Raw genomic sequence first — 16,923 nt, 5'->3', positions numbered from 1 at the left:
GAACATAACCACTGCAAGAACATAACCACAGCAAGAACATAACCACAGCAAGAACATAACCACAGCAAGAACATAACCACTGCAAGAACATAACCACAGCAAGAACATAACCACTGCAAGAACATAACCACAGCAAGAACATAACCACAGCAAGAACATAACCACTGCAAGAACATAACCACAGCAAGAACATAACCACAGCAAGAACATAACCACAGCAAGAACATAACCACAGCAAGAACATAACCACAGCAAGAACATAACCATAGCAAGAACATAACCACAGCAAGAACATAACCACAGCAAGAACATAACCACAGCCAGAACATAACCACAGCAAGAACATAACCACAGCAAGAACATAACCACAGCAAGAACATAACCATAGCAAGAACATAACAAATAGCAAGAACATAACCACAGCAAGAACATAATCACAGCAAGAACATAACCATAGCAAGAACATAACCACAGCAAGAACATAACCATAGCAAGAACATAACTATAGCAAGAACATAACCACAGCAAGAACATAACCACAGCAAGAACATAACCACAGCAAGAACATAACCACATCAAGAACATAACCATAGCAAGAACATAACCATAGCAAGAACATAACCACAGCAAGAACATAACCACAGCAAGAACATAACCACAGCAAGAACATAACCACAGCAAGAACATAACCACAGCAAGAACATAACCACAGCAAGAACATAACCACAGCAAGAACATAACCACAGCAAGAACATAACCACAGCAAGAACATAACCACTGCAAGAACATAACCACAGCAAGAACATAACCACTGCAAGAACATAACCACAGCAAGAACATAACCACAGCAAGAACATAACCACTGCAAGAACATAACCACAGCAAGAACATAACCACAGCAAGAACATAACCACAGCAAGAACATAACCACAGCAAGAACATAACCACAGCAAGAACATAACCATAGCAAGAACATAACCACAGCAAGAACATAACCACAGCAAGAACATAACCACAGCAAGAACATAACCACAGCAAGAACATAACCACAGCAAGAACATAACCACAGCAAGAACATAACCATAGCAAGAACATAACAAATAGCAAGAACATAACCACAGCAAGAACATAATCACAGCAAGAACATAACCATAGCAAGAACATAACCACAGCAAGAACATAACCATAGCAAGAACATAACTATAGCAAGAACATAACCACAGCAAGAACATAACCACAGCAAGAACATAACCACAGCAAGAACATAACCACATCAAGAACATAACCATAGCAAGAACATAACCATAGCAAGAACATAACCACAGCAAGAACATAACCACAGCAAGAACATAACCACAGCAAGAACATAACCACAGCAAGAACATAACCACAGCAAGAACATAACCACAGCAAGAACATAACCACAGCAAGAACATAACCACAGCAAGAACATAACCACAGCAGGAACATAACCATAGCAAAAACATAACCATAGCAAGAACATAACCACAGCAAGAACATAACAATAGCAAGAACATAACCACAGCAAGAACATAACCATAGCAAGAACATAACCATAGCAAGAACATAACCATAGCAAGAACATAACCACAGCAAGAACATAACCACAGCAAGAACATAACAATAGCAAGAACATAACCATAACAAGAACATAACCACAGCAAGAACATAACCATAGCAAGAACATAACCACAGCAAGAACATAACCACAGCAAGAACATAACCATAGCAAGAACATAACCACAGCAAGAACATAACCACAGCAAGAACATAACAGCAAGAACATAACCATAGCAAGAACATAACTACAGAAAGAACATAACCACAGCAAGAACATAACCACAGCAAGAACATAACCACAGCAAGAACATAACCACAGCAAGAACATAACCACAACAAGAACATAACCACAGCAAGAACATAACCATAGTAAAAACATAACCATAGCAAGAACATAACCACAGCAAGAACATAACCACAGTAAGAACATAACCACAGCAAGAACATAACCACAGCAAGAACATAACCACAGCAAGAACATAACCATAGCAAGAACATAACCATAGCAAGAACATAACCATAACAAGAACATAACCACAGCAAGAACATAACCATAACAAGAACATAGCCACAGCAAGAACATAACCACAGCAAGAACATAACCACAGCAAGAACATAACCATAGCAAGAACATAACCACAGCAAGAACATAACCACAGCAAGAACATACCACAGCAAGAACATAACCACAGCAAGAACATAACCACAGCAAGAACATAATCGCAGCAAGAACATAACCATAGCAAGAACGTAAACACAGCAAGAACATAACCACAGCAAGAACACAACCATAGCAAGAACATAACCATAGCAAGAACATAACCATAGCAAGACCATAACCACAGCAAGAACATAACCATAGCAAGAACATAACCACAGGAAGAACATAACCACAGCAAGAACATAACCACAGCAAGAACATAACCACAGCAAGAACATAACCACAGCAAGAACATAACCATAGCAAGAATATAACCACAGCAGAACATAACCACAGCAAGAACATAACAACCACAGCAAGAACACAACCATAACAAGAACATAATCACAGCAAGAACATAACCACAGCAAGAACATAACAACTACAGCAAGAACATAACCACAACAAGAACATAACCACAGCAAGAACATAACCACAGCAAGAACATAACCACAGCAAGAACATAACCACATCAAGAGCATAACAACAACAGCAAGAACATAACCACAGCAAGAACATAACCACAGCAAGACCATAACCACAGCAAGAACATAACCACAGCAAGAACATAACCATAGCAAGAACATAACCACAGCAAGAACATAACCACAGCAAGAACATAACCACAGCAAGAACATAACAACCAGAGCAAGAACCTAACCACAGCAATAACATAACCATAGCAAGAACATAACCACAGCAAGAACATAACCACAGCAAGAACATAACAGCCACAGCAAGAACACAACCACAACAAGAACGCAACCACAGCAAGAACATAACCACAGCAAGAACATAACCACAGCAAGAACACAACAACAACAAGAACACAACCACAGCAAGAACATAATCATAGCAAGAACATAACCATAGCAAGAACACAACCACATCAAGAACATAACAACTACAGCAAGAACATAACCACAGCAAGAACATAACAACCACAGCAAGAACATAAGCACAGCAAGAACATAATAACCACAGCAAGAACATAACCACGCAAGAACATAACCACAGCAAGAACATAACCACAGCAAGAACATAACCACAGCAAGAACATAACCACAACAAGAACATAACCACACCAAGAACATAACCACACCAAGAACATAACCACAGCAAGACCATAACCACAGCAAGAACATAACCATAGCAAGAACATAACCACAGCCAGAACATAACCATAGCAAGAACATAACCACACCAAGAACATAACCACAGCAAGAACATAACCACAGCAAGAACATAACCATAGCAAGAACATAACCACACCAAGAACATAACCACAGCAAGAACATAACCACAGCAAGAACATAACCACAGCAAGAATATAACCATAGCAAGAACATAACCACACCAAGAACATAACCACAGCAAGAACATAACCACATCAAGAACATAACCACACCAAGAACATAACCACAGCAAGAACATAACCACAGCAAGAACATAACCACACCAAGAACATAACCACAGCAAAAACATAACCACAGCAAGAACATAACGACAGCGAGAACATAACCACAGCAAGAACATAACTACACCAAGAGCATAACCACAGCAAGAACATAACCACAGCAAGAACATAACCACAGCAAGAACATAACCATAGGAAGAACATAACCACAGCGAGAACATAACCACAGCAAGAACATAACCATAGCAAGAACATAACCACAGCAAGAACATAACCACAGCAAGAAAATAACCACAGCGAGAACATAACCACAACAAGAACATAACCATAGCAAGAACATAACCACAGCAAGAACATAACCACAGAAAGATCATAACCATAGCAAGAACATAACCATAGCAAGAACATAACCACAGAAAGATCATAACCATAGCAAGAACATAACCACAGCAAGAACATAACCACAGCAAGAACATAACCATAGCAAGAACATAACCACAGCAAGAACATAACCACAGCAAGAACATAACCATAGCAAGAACATAACCACAGCAAGAACATAACCACAGCAAGAACATAACCATAGCAAGAACATAACCACAGCAAGAACATAACCACAGCAAGAACATAACAACCACAGCAAGAACACAACCACAACAAGAACGCAACCACAGCAAGAACATAACCACAGCAAGAACATAACCACAGCAAGAACATATCCACAACAAGAGCATAACAACCAGAGCAAGAACCTAACTACAGCAATAACATAACCATAGCAAGAACATAACCACAGCAAGAACATAACCACAGCAAGAACATAACAGCCACAGCAAGAACACAACCACAACAAGAACGCAACCACAGCAAGAACATAACCACAGCAAGAACATAACCACAGCAAGAACACAACAACAACAAGAACACAACCACAGCAAGAACATAATCATAGCAAGAACATAACCATAGCAAGAACACAACCACATCAAGAACATAACAACTACAGCAAGAACATAACCACAGCAAGAACATAACAACCACAGCAAGAACATAACCACAGCAAGAACATAACAACCACAGCAAGAACATAACCACGCAAGAACATAACCACAGCAAGAACATAACCACAGCAAGAACATAACCACAGCAAGAACATAACCACAGCAAGAACATAACCACAGCAAGAACATAACAACCACAGCAAGAACATAACCACAGCAAGAACATAACAACCACAGCAAGAACATAACCACGCAAGAACATAACCACAGCAAGAACATAACCACAGCAAGACCATAACCACAGCAAGAACATAACCATAGCAAGAACATAGCCACAGCAAGAACATAACCATAGCAAGAACATAACCACACCAAGAACATAACCACAGCAAGAACATAACCACAGCAAGAACATAACCATAGCAAGAACATAACCACACCAAGAACATAACCACAGCAAGAACATAACCACAGCAAGAACATAACCACAGCAAGAACATAACCATAGCAAGAACATAACCACACCAAGAACATAACCACAGCAAGAACATAACCACAGCAAGAACATAACCACATCAAGAACATAACCACACCAAGAACATAACCACAGCAAGAACATAACCACAGCAAGAACATAACCACACCAAGAACAGAACCACAGCAAGAACATAACCACAGCAAGAACATAACCACAGCAAGAACATAATCACAGCAAGAACATAACCACAGCAAGAACATAACCACAGCAAGAACATAACCACAGCAAGAACATAACCACAGCAAGAACATAACCACAGCAAGAACATAACCACAGCAAGAACATAACCACACCAAGAACATAACCACAGCAAGAACATAACCACAGCAAGAACATAACCATAGCAAGAACATAACCACAGCAAGAACATAACCATAGCAAGAACATAACCACACCAAGAACATAACCACACCAAGAACATAACCACAGCAAGAACATAACCACAGCAAGAACATAACCACAGCAAGAACATAACCACAGCAAGAACATAACCACAGCAAGAACATAACCACAGCAAGAACATAACCACAGCAAGAACATAACCACGCAAGTACACAACAACAACAGCAAAAACACAAGGTGATGAAGAGGGAAGGAAAGTGTTGGGGAGGAAAGGAAGGTGTTGGGGAGGGAAGTGTTGGGGAGGAAAGTGTTAGGGAGGAAAGGAAGGTGTTAGGGAGGAAAGGAAGGTGTTGGGAAGGAAAGTGTTGGGGAGGAAAGGAAGGTGTTGGGAAGGAAAGTGTTGGGGAGGAAAGGAAGGTGTTGGGAAGGAAAGTGTTGGGGAGGAAAGGAAGGTGTTGGGAAGGAAAGTGTTGGGGAGGAAAGGAAGGTGTTGGGAAGGAAAGTGTTAGGGAGGAAAGGAAGGTGTTGGGAAGGAAAGTGTTGGGGAGGAAAGGAAGGTGTTGGGAAGGAAAGTGTTGGGGAGGAAAGGAAGGTGTTGGGAAGGAAAGTGTTAGGGAGGAAAGGAAGGTGTTGGGAAGGAAAGTGTTGGGGAGGAAAGGAAGGTGTTGGGAAGGAAAGTGTTGGGGAGGAAAGGAAGGTGTTGGGAAGGAAAGTGTTAGGGAGGAAAGGAAGGTGTTGGGAAGGAAAGTGTTGGGGAGGAAAGGAAGGTGTTGGGAAGGAAAGTGTTGGGGAGGAAAGGAAGGTGTTGGGAAGGAAAGTGTTGGGGAGGAAAGGAAGGTGTTGGGAAGGAAAGTGTTGGGGAGGAAAGGAAGGTGTTGGGAAGGAAAGTGTTGGGGAGGAAAGGAAGGTGTTGGGAAGGAAAGTGTTGGGGAGGAAAGGAAGGTGTTGGGAAGGAAAGTGTTGGGGAGGAAAGGAAGGTGTTGGGAAGGGAAGTGTTGGGGAGGAAAGGAAGGTGTTGGGGAGGGAAGTGTTGGGGAGGAAAGGAAGGTGTTGGGAAGGAAAGTGTTGGGGAGGAAAGGAAGGTGTTGGGAAGGGAAGTGTTGGGGAGGAAAGGAAGGTGTTGGGGAGGGAAGTGTTGGGGAGGAAAGGAAGGTGTTGGGAAGGGAAAGAAAGTGTTAGGGAGGCAAAGAAGGTGTTGGGGAGGGAAGAAATCATTCTCTACGATAGCAAAAACTTGGCAGGCGATTTATCCCCTCAATGAAAAGCAAGGGTGCCACGAGTACACTAAGACACAACACAGTAAGTGCCAGGGGCCCAAGACTGTTCAACTGCCTTCCAGCATACGTAAGGGGAATTACCAATAGACCCCTGGCTGTCTTCAAGAGAAACTTGGACAGACACCTAAAGTCAGTACCTGACCAGCTGGGCTTTAATTCGTACATTGCACTGCGTGCTACCGGTAGTAGCAGCCTGATTGATCAGACCCTGATCCACCAGGAGGCCTGGTCATGAACCGGGCCGCAGGGGCGTTGATCCCGGAATACCCTCCAGGTAGACTCCAGGTAGTTCTGGTTTTAATATTATACAAATGGACATAAATACGCTGGAAGTTTTGCGAGGATATTAGAAATCTTTCCTGAAGTGAGTGAGTGAACTTGTACTCTCTGGAAATGCGTAAAATTACGAAAGATATGAGTGAAGTGTACGAATGGAAAACTGGAATAAATATAGGTGATACTTTGTAAATAATGTACTGGAAATATCTAACCAAGACAGGACTCGCGGCACTGGATTCAAGTTGGAGAAATTTTGATTTAGAAAGTATTGTCAACCATTATCAACCCCTTCATGCTTAGCGCTTTTTCAGTCATATAATAATAAGCGAGACTTGTGTCGGGTGGCCAGCTAGGGAGGTGGCCAGCTAGGGAAGTGGCCAACTAGGGAGGTGGCCAGCTAGGGAAGTGGCCAACTAGGGAGGTGGCCAGCTAGGGAGGTGGCCAGCTAGGGAGGTGGCCAGCTAGGGAGGTGGCCAGCTAGGGAGTTGGCCAGCTAGGGAGGTGGCCAGCTAGGGAGGTGGCCAGCTAGGGAGGTGGCCAGCTAGGAAGGTGGCCAGCTAGGGAGGTGGCCAGCTAGGGAGGTGGCCAGCTAGGGAGGTGGCCAGCTAGGGAGGTGGCCAGTTTGAGAGGTAGCCAGCTAGGGAGGTAGCCAGCTAGGGAGGTAGCCAGCTAGGGAGGTAGCCAGCTAGAGAGATGGCCAGTTAGGGAGGTGGCTAGCTAGGGAGGTGGCTAGCTAGGGAAGTGGCCAGCTAGGTATGTGGCCAGCTAGGGAGGTGGCCAGCTAGGGAGGTAGCCAGCTAGGGAGGTGGCAGGCTAGGGAAGTGGCCAACTAGGGAGGTGGCCAGCTAGGTATGTGGCTAGCTAGGTATGTGGCCAGCTAGGTATGTGGCCAGCTAGGGAGGTGGCCAGCTAGGGAGGTGGCCAGCTAGGGAGATATCCAACTAGGGAGGTGGCCAGCTAGGGAGGTGACCAGCTAGGGAGGTGGCCAGCTAGGGAAGTGGCCAGCTAGGAAGGTAGCCAGCTAGGGAGGTGGCCAGCTAGGGAGGTGGCCAGCTAGGGAGGTGGCCAGCTAGGGAGGTGGCCAGCTAGGGAGGTGGCCAGCTAGGGAGGTAGCCAGCTAGGGAGGTAGCCAGCTAGAGAGATGGCCAGTTAGGGAGGTGGCCAGCTAGGGAGGTGGCCAGCTAGGGAGGTGGCCAGGTAGGTATGTGGCCAGCTAGGGAGGTGGCCAGCTAGGGAGGTAGCCAGCTAGGGAGGTGGCCGGCTAGGGAAGTGGCCAACTAGGTATGTGGCCAGCTAGGTATGTGGCCTGCTAGGTATGTGGCCAGCTAGGTATGTGACCAGCTAGGGAGGTGGCCAGCTAGGGAGGTAGCCAACTAGGGAGGTGGCCAGCTAGGGAGGTGGCCGGCTAGGGAGGTGGCCGGCTAGGGAAGTGGCCAGCTAGGGAGGTGGCCAGCTAGGGAAGTGGCCAGATAACCCACTACTACTACCTCTCTTGTCCCGTCCCTATCTGCTGGCCTATATATACTGCCATCTCCTCTCTGTCAGTGTGACTGTAAAGGGTCCAAGTCGGACCGAAACGTTGTCGTAAGCTCCTCTCTCCTATGTGCAGGTTATTCATATATTGTTCCATATTTATGTATTGTGTCTTTGTGTTTATTAAGTAGTTTCTTCTGTTGGTAAGACATTTACTGAATTTCCTTGTGTGTCTGCACACTAACAATGTGTGTTTCATCCTCTACTTGTAAATGCTACCTTTGTAAATACATATTTATATTTAATTCTTATGTATATATGTAAATAAAATGTAAATAATATATTTTTCATTTACGTATGATAAATATCTTTGTGAATATTTGTAAATATTGCTCTCTCGCTTCTGCTCTCTTCGCTGACCCAGGAGTTACGAGGCGCCGTCCAGCCACGAGGACTCTTACGATATTCACCGCACACTGGACGACGCAGCCAACAAGTACGACTAGTGTACCTCACCACCACAGCAGTCACCACCAGCAGCACCATCACAGCAGTCACCACCAGTAGCACCACCACAGCAGTCACCACCAGCAGCACCATCACAGCAGTCACCACCAGCAGCACCATCACAGCAGTCACCACCAGTAGCACCACCACAGCAGTCACCACCAGTAGCACCACCACAGCAGTCACCACCAGCAGCACCATCACAGCAGTCACCACCAGTAGCACCACCACAGCAGTCACCACCAGCAGCACCATCACAGCAGTCACCACCAGAACACCGCCACACCTCCACAGCAATCACCACTATACCAAAGCAATAGTAATCACTACACCAACACAGCAGTCACCACCACACTGCCACATAAATCACCACCACTCCAACACAACAATCACCACCACAAGTCACAGCAGTCACCACCACACGAATCACCACCACACTAACGCAACAGTCGCCACCACACCGCCACAGCAGTCACCAACACAGCAGCCACCATTACACCAACAGAACAATCACCAGTACACCAACACATCAGTCACCACCTCAGTACCACTGAGAGGAGGAATCTGTTTGAGAGGCGGGACTCAGGTACACAAGGGCACAGCTGGAAGTTAAAAGCACAGAAGAAAAGAATCATAAGAACATAAGAAAGAAGGAACACTGCAACAGGCCTACTGACCCATGCGGAGCAGGTCCATGTCCCTCCTCCGGATTAGACCAATGACCCACACTCCCGGATTATCCAAATGACCCACCCAGTCTGGTCATCCCCGATCAAGGATGGAGCACTGCACCAGACCCAGCAGCACAAGCTAGTCAGGTCCAACTCACACTCACCCACACCCACTCATGTATTTATCTAACCTATTTTTAAAACTACACAACGTTTTAGCCTCAATAACTATACTCGGGAGCTTGTTCCACTCATCCACAACTCTATTACCAAACCAGTATTTTCCTATATCCTTCCTGAATCTAAATTTTTCCAACTTGAAACCATTGCTGCGAGTCCTGTCTTGGCTGGAAATTTTCAGCACACTATTTACATCCCCTTTATTTATTCCTGTTTTCCATTTATACACCTCGATCATATCCCCCCTAATTCTACGCCTTTCGAGAGAGTGCAGATTCAGGACCTTCAGTCTATCCTCATAGGGAAGATTTCTGATACATGGGATCATCTTTGTCATCCTCCTTTGTACGTTTTCCAGAGCATTTATATCCATTCTGTAATACGGTGACCAGAACTGAGCAGCATAGTGTAAATGAGGCCTAACCAAGGATATATAGGAATCACAGGGATGTCAGGAAATATTTCTTCAGCCTTAGAGTGGTCAGGAAGTGGAACGACCTGGACGGTGAAGTGGTGGAAGCAGGATCCATACATAGCTTTAAGAAGAGGTATGATAAAACTCACGCAGCCAGGAGAATGTATAAACTTAGTAGCAGCCAGCTGTGAGACGGGGCCAGGAGCTGAGACTCGGCCGCTGTAATCACAAATAGGTGTGTACAGCACAATTATCACAGCAGCAACACAATAGTAGTCACCACCACAGCAACACAGCAGTAGTCACCACCACAGCAACACAATAGTAGTCAGCACCACAGCATCACAGCAGTAGTCACCACCACAGCAACACAATAGTAGTCAGCACCACAGCAACACAGCAGTAGTCACCACCACAGCAACACAATAGTAGTCAGCACCACAGCATCACAGCAGTAGTCACCACCACAGCAACACAATACTAGTCAGCACCACAGCATCACAGCAGTAGTCACCACCACAGCAACACAATAGTAGTCAGCACCACAGCAACACAGCAGTAGTCACCACCACAGCAACACAATACTAGTCAGCACCACAGCATCACAGCAGTAGTCACCACCACAGCAACACAATACTAGTCAGCACCACAGCATCACAGCAGTAGTCACCACCACAGCAACACAATAGTAGTCAGCACCACAGCAACACAGCAGTAGTCACCACCACAGCAACACAATACTAGTCAGCACCACAGCATCACAGCAGTAGTCACCACCACAGCAACACAGTAGTAGTCACCACCACAGCAACACAATAGTAGTTAGCACCACAGCAACACAGTAGTAGTCACCACCACAGCAACACAATAGTAGTCACCACCACAGCAACACAATAGTTAGCACCACAGCAACACAGTAGTAGTCACCACCACAGCAACACAGTAGTAGTCACCACCACAGCAACACAATAGTTAGCACCACAGCAACACAGTAGTAGTCACCACCACAGCAACACAATAGTAGTTAGCACCACAGCAACACAGTAGTAGTCACCACCACAGCAACACAATAGTTAGCACCACAGCAACACAGTAGTAGTCACCACCACAGCAACACAATAGTAGTTAGCACCACAGCAACACAGTAGTAGTCACCACCACAGCAACACAATAGTAGTTAGCACCACAGCAACACAGTAGTAGTCACCACCACAGCAACACAATAGTTAGCACCACAGCAACACAATAGTTAGCAGCACAGCAACATAATATTGGTAGTCAGCATCACAGAAATCCAGCAGTAGTCAGCACCACAGCAACACAGCAGAGGTCACCTCCACACACAGCAAACGTCACCATAACGCTACCACAGCAGACGTCACCACAACACTACCACAGCAGACGTCACTACAACACCATCGCAGCAGACAATATTGCAACACAACCACAGCAACACATTAGCAGTCACCACCACAGCACCATAGCACAGTAACCAGCTCACCACCACAACAGTCACCACCACAACACCATAGCACAGTAACCAGCTCACCACCACAGCAGTCTCTACCACACCAACACAGTAAATGTCACCACTGTGACCTGCTATAGCTACTGTGACCTGTTATAACTGCTGTGACCTGATGGAGCTACTGTGACCTGCTATAACTGATATGACCTGGTGTAACTGCTGGGACCTGGTACAACTACTGTGACCTGATGTAACTGCTGTGACCTAGTGTAACTGCTGAGACCTAGTACAACTACTGTGACCTGGTATAACTGCTGTGACCTGGTACAACTACTATGACCTGGCACGAGGATTTCACCAGCTGATTTGACCCGCACGTTTTTCCACCACCTGAACGACCATCCAGACACCAGCTGGCATGAACCAGCTGACACGAACCAGCTGAACGTGAACCAGTTAGTCTTGACTCACCCTGACACTCATTTCCATGTACATACGTAAATAACACATTTACTGCTGTGTTTCATTGGCCTGACTCGACGACCTTCTTCCCGCACTTGTTGTAATTCCTGTATTCTGAATCACGAAGCGCTAAGCCCGGGTGGGTCATTCAACGAGTGGTAGAGGTTCGATCCTCCGTTACCATCGCTCCTGTAAAATCACATTTCTTAGAGAGTGATGCCTAAAAAGCATATTATGTCTGTATACTATAGCAAATAGTACGTCTACTACGATTGGAGGACTGTTGAAAGACCAGGGGAGACATGATCACGACATGCAAGATACCGAGAGAAGTTTTGGGGTTAGTGAGCAGAGAGGAAAGAGGTGAGCAAAAAGCTTAGAAGTAATGTCTATTTCAGTTCGGGTCCTTGCCCGGGTGGCGATCCACAACAGGCATCAAATAATGGCACCTGTTTACCGTTAGCTAAGTCAACGGGAGCAACAGGTCTAAGGAGACCTTTTCCACACCTATAGTTTCACCAGGTAATCGGGATCCTTCGGCTGTGAGCCGAACGCGCTAGACAACTGACCTGGTGCTTCTGCGATCCACCAGGAAAGCTAAGGAGGAAAGACGGGGGTGTTATTTCCACGTGGCTGCATGGTGAGCTGCGCCAGTAGAGTGTGTGTGTGGCTGCATGGTGAGCTGCGCCAGTAGAGTGTGTGTGTGGCTGCACGGTGAGCTGCGCCAGTAGAGTGTGTGTGTGGCTGCACGGTGAGCTGCGCCAGTAGAGTGTGTGTGTGGCTGCACGGTGAGCTGCGCCAGTAGAGTGCGTGTGTGTTCTGCTGTAATATTCTATCTTACGACAAGACACATACGCACGTATACATCGTATTAATATAAAATGTAACCAGAAAAGATAAATTATATCTGAACTTTATGTAACGATTAAAACAATGAGTTCCAGGAGAAGTGTTGTTTCCAGTACGAAGATCTGGATGGTTAGTGTAGCACTTCTGTCTTCACACACACTCCTGGCTCTCCTGCTGTGGGTAAGTCGATTTTCTTGTCACTTACGGTAGTTCTTGTTCTTCCTTCTCTCTCTCTCTCTCTCTCTCTCTCTCTCTCTCTCTCTCTCTCTCTCTCTCTCTCTCTCTCTCTCTCTCTCTCTCTATGATTATTCCATTTGCCGACTCTGCTATTTCAAATGAAGATTTTTAAAGCTGAAGAAAAACTCTAATAAATCAGATATTTTGTTATTAGTCGTAAAAAAATACCAATTCTTTTTTAATTATTTGAGTAAGAATGAGAAGCTTGTTAAAAGTTTAACACTCTGGCGCTATATAGTTGATCTTGTGAGGTAAAAGGACACATATTGACGGTAATTCTACCAACATTAACACATGGTTAATCTTGTCATCTTGTCTCAGGATCATCTAAGATGGCAAGAAATCTAACTAACATCTAATTACTGTCGATATAAAATAATATTTTCCTGGTGATTCTGACCATATCTGACAGGTCTGTAGAAACAGAAAGGTTACAAGAAATTCGAAGGAATGCTAGGGAAAAGAAGCCAGTAGGCCCATGCGAGGCAGGTCCAAGCCGCCTACCGGTTTATGTCACTGACCAAGCCTAGTCAGGGCCAGGTCACATCCAGTTAAGGAAGGAGCGCGACACCAGGCCTACTAGCACAAGCTAGTCAGGTCCAACTCACACCCACCCACACCCACTCCACTCATGTATTTATCAAACCTCTCCTTAAAACTGCACGTTTTAGCTTCTATAACGGTACTCGGGAGCATGTGCCACTCATCCACAACTCTATTACCAAACCAGTGCTTTCCTATATCCTTCCTGAATCTGAATTTTTCCAACTTAAAACCATTGCTGCGAGTCCTGTCTTGGCTAGATATTTTTAGCACACTATTTACATCCCCTTTATTTATTCCTGCTTTCCATTTATACACCTCAATCATATCCCTCCTAATTCTACGCCTTTCTAGAGAGTGTAGATTCCGGGCCCTCAGTCTATCCTCATTGGGAAGATTTCTGATACATGGGATCAACTTTGTCAGCCTCCTTTGTACGCTTTCCAATGCATTTATATCCATTCTGTAACACGGTGACCAGAACTATACAGCATAATCTAAATGAGGTCTAACTGAAGAACAATCAAGGGACTTCTATTATTTATGCTTCTTGATATGAAGACCAGGATTCTGTTCGCTTTATTGCGAACACTTATGCACTGTTGTCTTGGTTTTAGATTACTGCTAACCAGAACTCCCAGATCTTTTTTGCAATCATTAATATTAAGATCTACATTATTTTTATTTTATATGTGGCATGGTTATTTTCCTGTCCAACATTTAGAACTTTGCATTTGTCTATATTAAACTTCATCTGCAACTCCTCCGACCACTGCATCAGTCTATTCAAGTCTTCCTGGAGTGCTCTAATGTCCTCATTAGAATGAATTGGACGGCCTATTTTGGTGTCATCAGCAAATTTGCTTATGTCACTATTTATTTCCTCACCTATGTCATTTATGTAAATTGTGAGCAACAAAGGGCCCAAAACTGTAGTAGTAGTAGTAGTAGTAGTAGTAGTAGTAGTATCAATATCACTGAAAGTGCTAAGCATATGGGTTATTCAACATCGAAGACTATCAAAATGTATGTAAACTAGTTTGTCACTCCCACAAACATTGTATCTACATTCTGCTATGTACAGTACATGCTGACTTTCTGACTGTCTTTGGTGCTTTTCAGAACGTGTTGGGGATGACGTACCTGGAGGAGGTTCGTATACGTGCTCGCGGGCCATTGCCTGCTGACCATCCTGCAGTTCTCTCTCTCGTCAAGAACACCTTCCTTAACCCACCTTCTGTTTTACCTTACAACCTCTCCACGGATCCCATTTACACTAAAGCCAAAAACTTAGGTACTTGGAATTTCATCTATGAAAATATTGCAAAGGTGTTTCAAGGTCAGCGAGGAGGCTTCTTTGTGGAGGCTGGAGCCCTGGACGGCGAGCGAGGCTCCAACACACTGTGGCTGGAGCAGGAGCTTGGCTGGACAGGTCTCCTGGTGGAGCCCAATCCGCTCAGTTATCAGAAGTTACTGAGCAAGCAACGCAAAGCCTGGATCTCCAATACTTGCCTCTCCCCTGAGCCATTCCCCTTGGAATCAGTACTTGTTTCATACAGCAGGAGGGACATGGGACAACTCAGAGCCCTTGAGAATGCCATAACGTACATCGGGTCATCACATTTACTGGGAGCCACTCTGGAATCACACGCATTCGACTATGTCTTCAAGGAGTCTGATAAATCCTATTTCAGCACGCAGTGCTTTCCTCTGGAGTCTTATCTGTTGGCGCTCAACGTGTCGACGATCGACTTCTTATCATTAGACATCCAGGGAGTGGAAAAACGCATCCTGCAAAATGTACCATGGAACACACTCAACATAAGAGTCCTCGTAGTGGAGATTGTTAATCCACAGGTTTACGTAGAACAATTTGAAAACTTTATGAAGAGTAATGGGTACAGACTGATGGTAAGTGGGGACATAGATTACATATTTATTAAAGAAGGAGATCCCAGTCTGACGGTACCAGGCAGTTTACGGAATGCAAGTAAGATTTAGTATGGTCATATGTGTAGAGTGGACTATAATCTATATGTAAATTACTGTCTATTATGCCGTATGATTTTAGACATCTACTCTTATATTGATATTTTTATAATAATAATAATAATAATAATAATAATAATAATAATAATAATAATAATAATTATTATTATTATTATTATTATTATTATTATTATTATTATTATTATTATTTTTGTTGTATTAAATTAAATTGGCTTTAATCCAGTATAACATCAGTTGTTTTTCTGAGGTTTTCCTCAGTGTAAACATCCTCTCAGACGTGTTTAATAACAGAAACTGTGTTCAGTTAAATAATAATTCTACCTTATATTCCCGTTCAAGCAAACAATCACCAATTAACTATCTTACACAGAAAATTTCAAACAATTTCCTTCCATGTTATCATATATATATATATATATATATGTATATATATATATATATATATATATATATATATATATATATATATATATATATATATATATATATATATATATATATATATATATATATACCTATATATCATTATAAATGAATATAATTTACTAGTATGCATACTTGGACTTATTTTCTTACTGCAGTGAGTACTATTATTTTTAATAATGTCGATTACCTTATATTTGGTTGAGTTATGGATCTGTGGAGAAACATATATCAAGGAAATCCATGGCTGGGCAAAATATATCAGATGTAAACTTCGTAAAAGAAAAGTATTAAATGCCATATGATGCAAATAGAAAATCGCACAACTACTTCAAGGTATCCCTCGGGGATACCTGGTAGTTTATAACAGAGTTCTCCTTCCTCCCTTCTCTCTCTCTCTCTCTCTCTCTCTCTAAGCAATCCACGTGTCTAATACACGAGAATGCCGTAGTAACACGTCCTGACCGTCTGTTCGTCGGGCAAAGAGGCGTGGCACCTGTGTTTAACTACCCATGCAGCCTCATGGGCACACACACACACACACACACAC

At 43.9% G+C, this 16,923-nt stretch overlaps 2 protein-coding genes across 3 annotated transcripts in view; both read left to right on the top strand.

Moving 5' to 3' along the window:
• LOC128684736 (uncharacterized) overlaps positions 1–11,276 on the top strand; it is a 19,446-nt gene extending 8,170 nt beyond the window's left edge. The window contains exon 3 of the mRNA XM_070105022.1: positions 9,033–11,276. Within this exon, the coding sequence (XP_069961123.1) occupies positions 9,033–9,114 (82 nt within the window). The 3' untranslated portion in view covers positions 9,115–11,276. The remainder of the gene's footprint in view (positions 1–9,032) is intronic.
• Positions 11,277–11,444: 168 nt separating this feature from the next.
• LOC128684734 (uncharacterized) lies at positions 11,445–15,959 on the top strand. Of its 2 annotated transcripts, XM_070105010.1 has the most exons (3): positions 11,445–11,892; positions 11,926–13,340; positions 15,063–15,959. In XM_070105010.1, the coding sequence occupies exons 2-3, from the start codon at positions 13,245–13,247 to the stop codon at positions 15,939–15,941; spliced, it is 975 nt and encodes a 324-aa protein (XP_069961111.1). In that variant the 5' UTR covers positions 11,445–11,892; positions 11,926–13,244; the 3' UTR covers positions 15,942–15,959. The 2 variants fall into 2 exon arrangements, with proteins under 2 accessions (XP_069961111.1, XP_053626976.2); XM_053771001.2 differs by having other exon boundaries at positions 11,445–13,340.
• Positions 15,960–16,923: the final 964 nt, after the last annotated feature.

This window comes from Cherax quadricarinatus, chromosome 5 (assembly GCF_038502225.1).
Source record: "Cherax quadricarinatus isolate ZL_2023a chromosome 5, ASM3850222v1, whole genome shotgun sequence".
In the NCBI taxonomy this organism is placed as follows: domain Eukaryota; kingdom Metazoa; phylum Arthropoda; class Malacostraca; order Decapoda; family Parastacidae; genus Cherax; species Cherax quadricarinatus.
The sequence above is the reverse complement of the archived record's forward strand: the minus strand, read 5'-3'. Positions and strand labels throughout refer to the sequence as shown.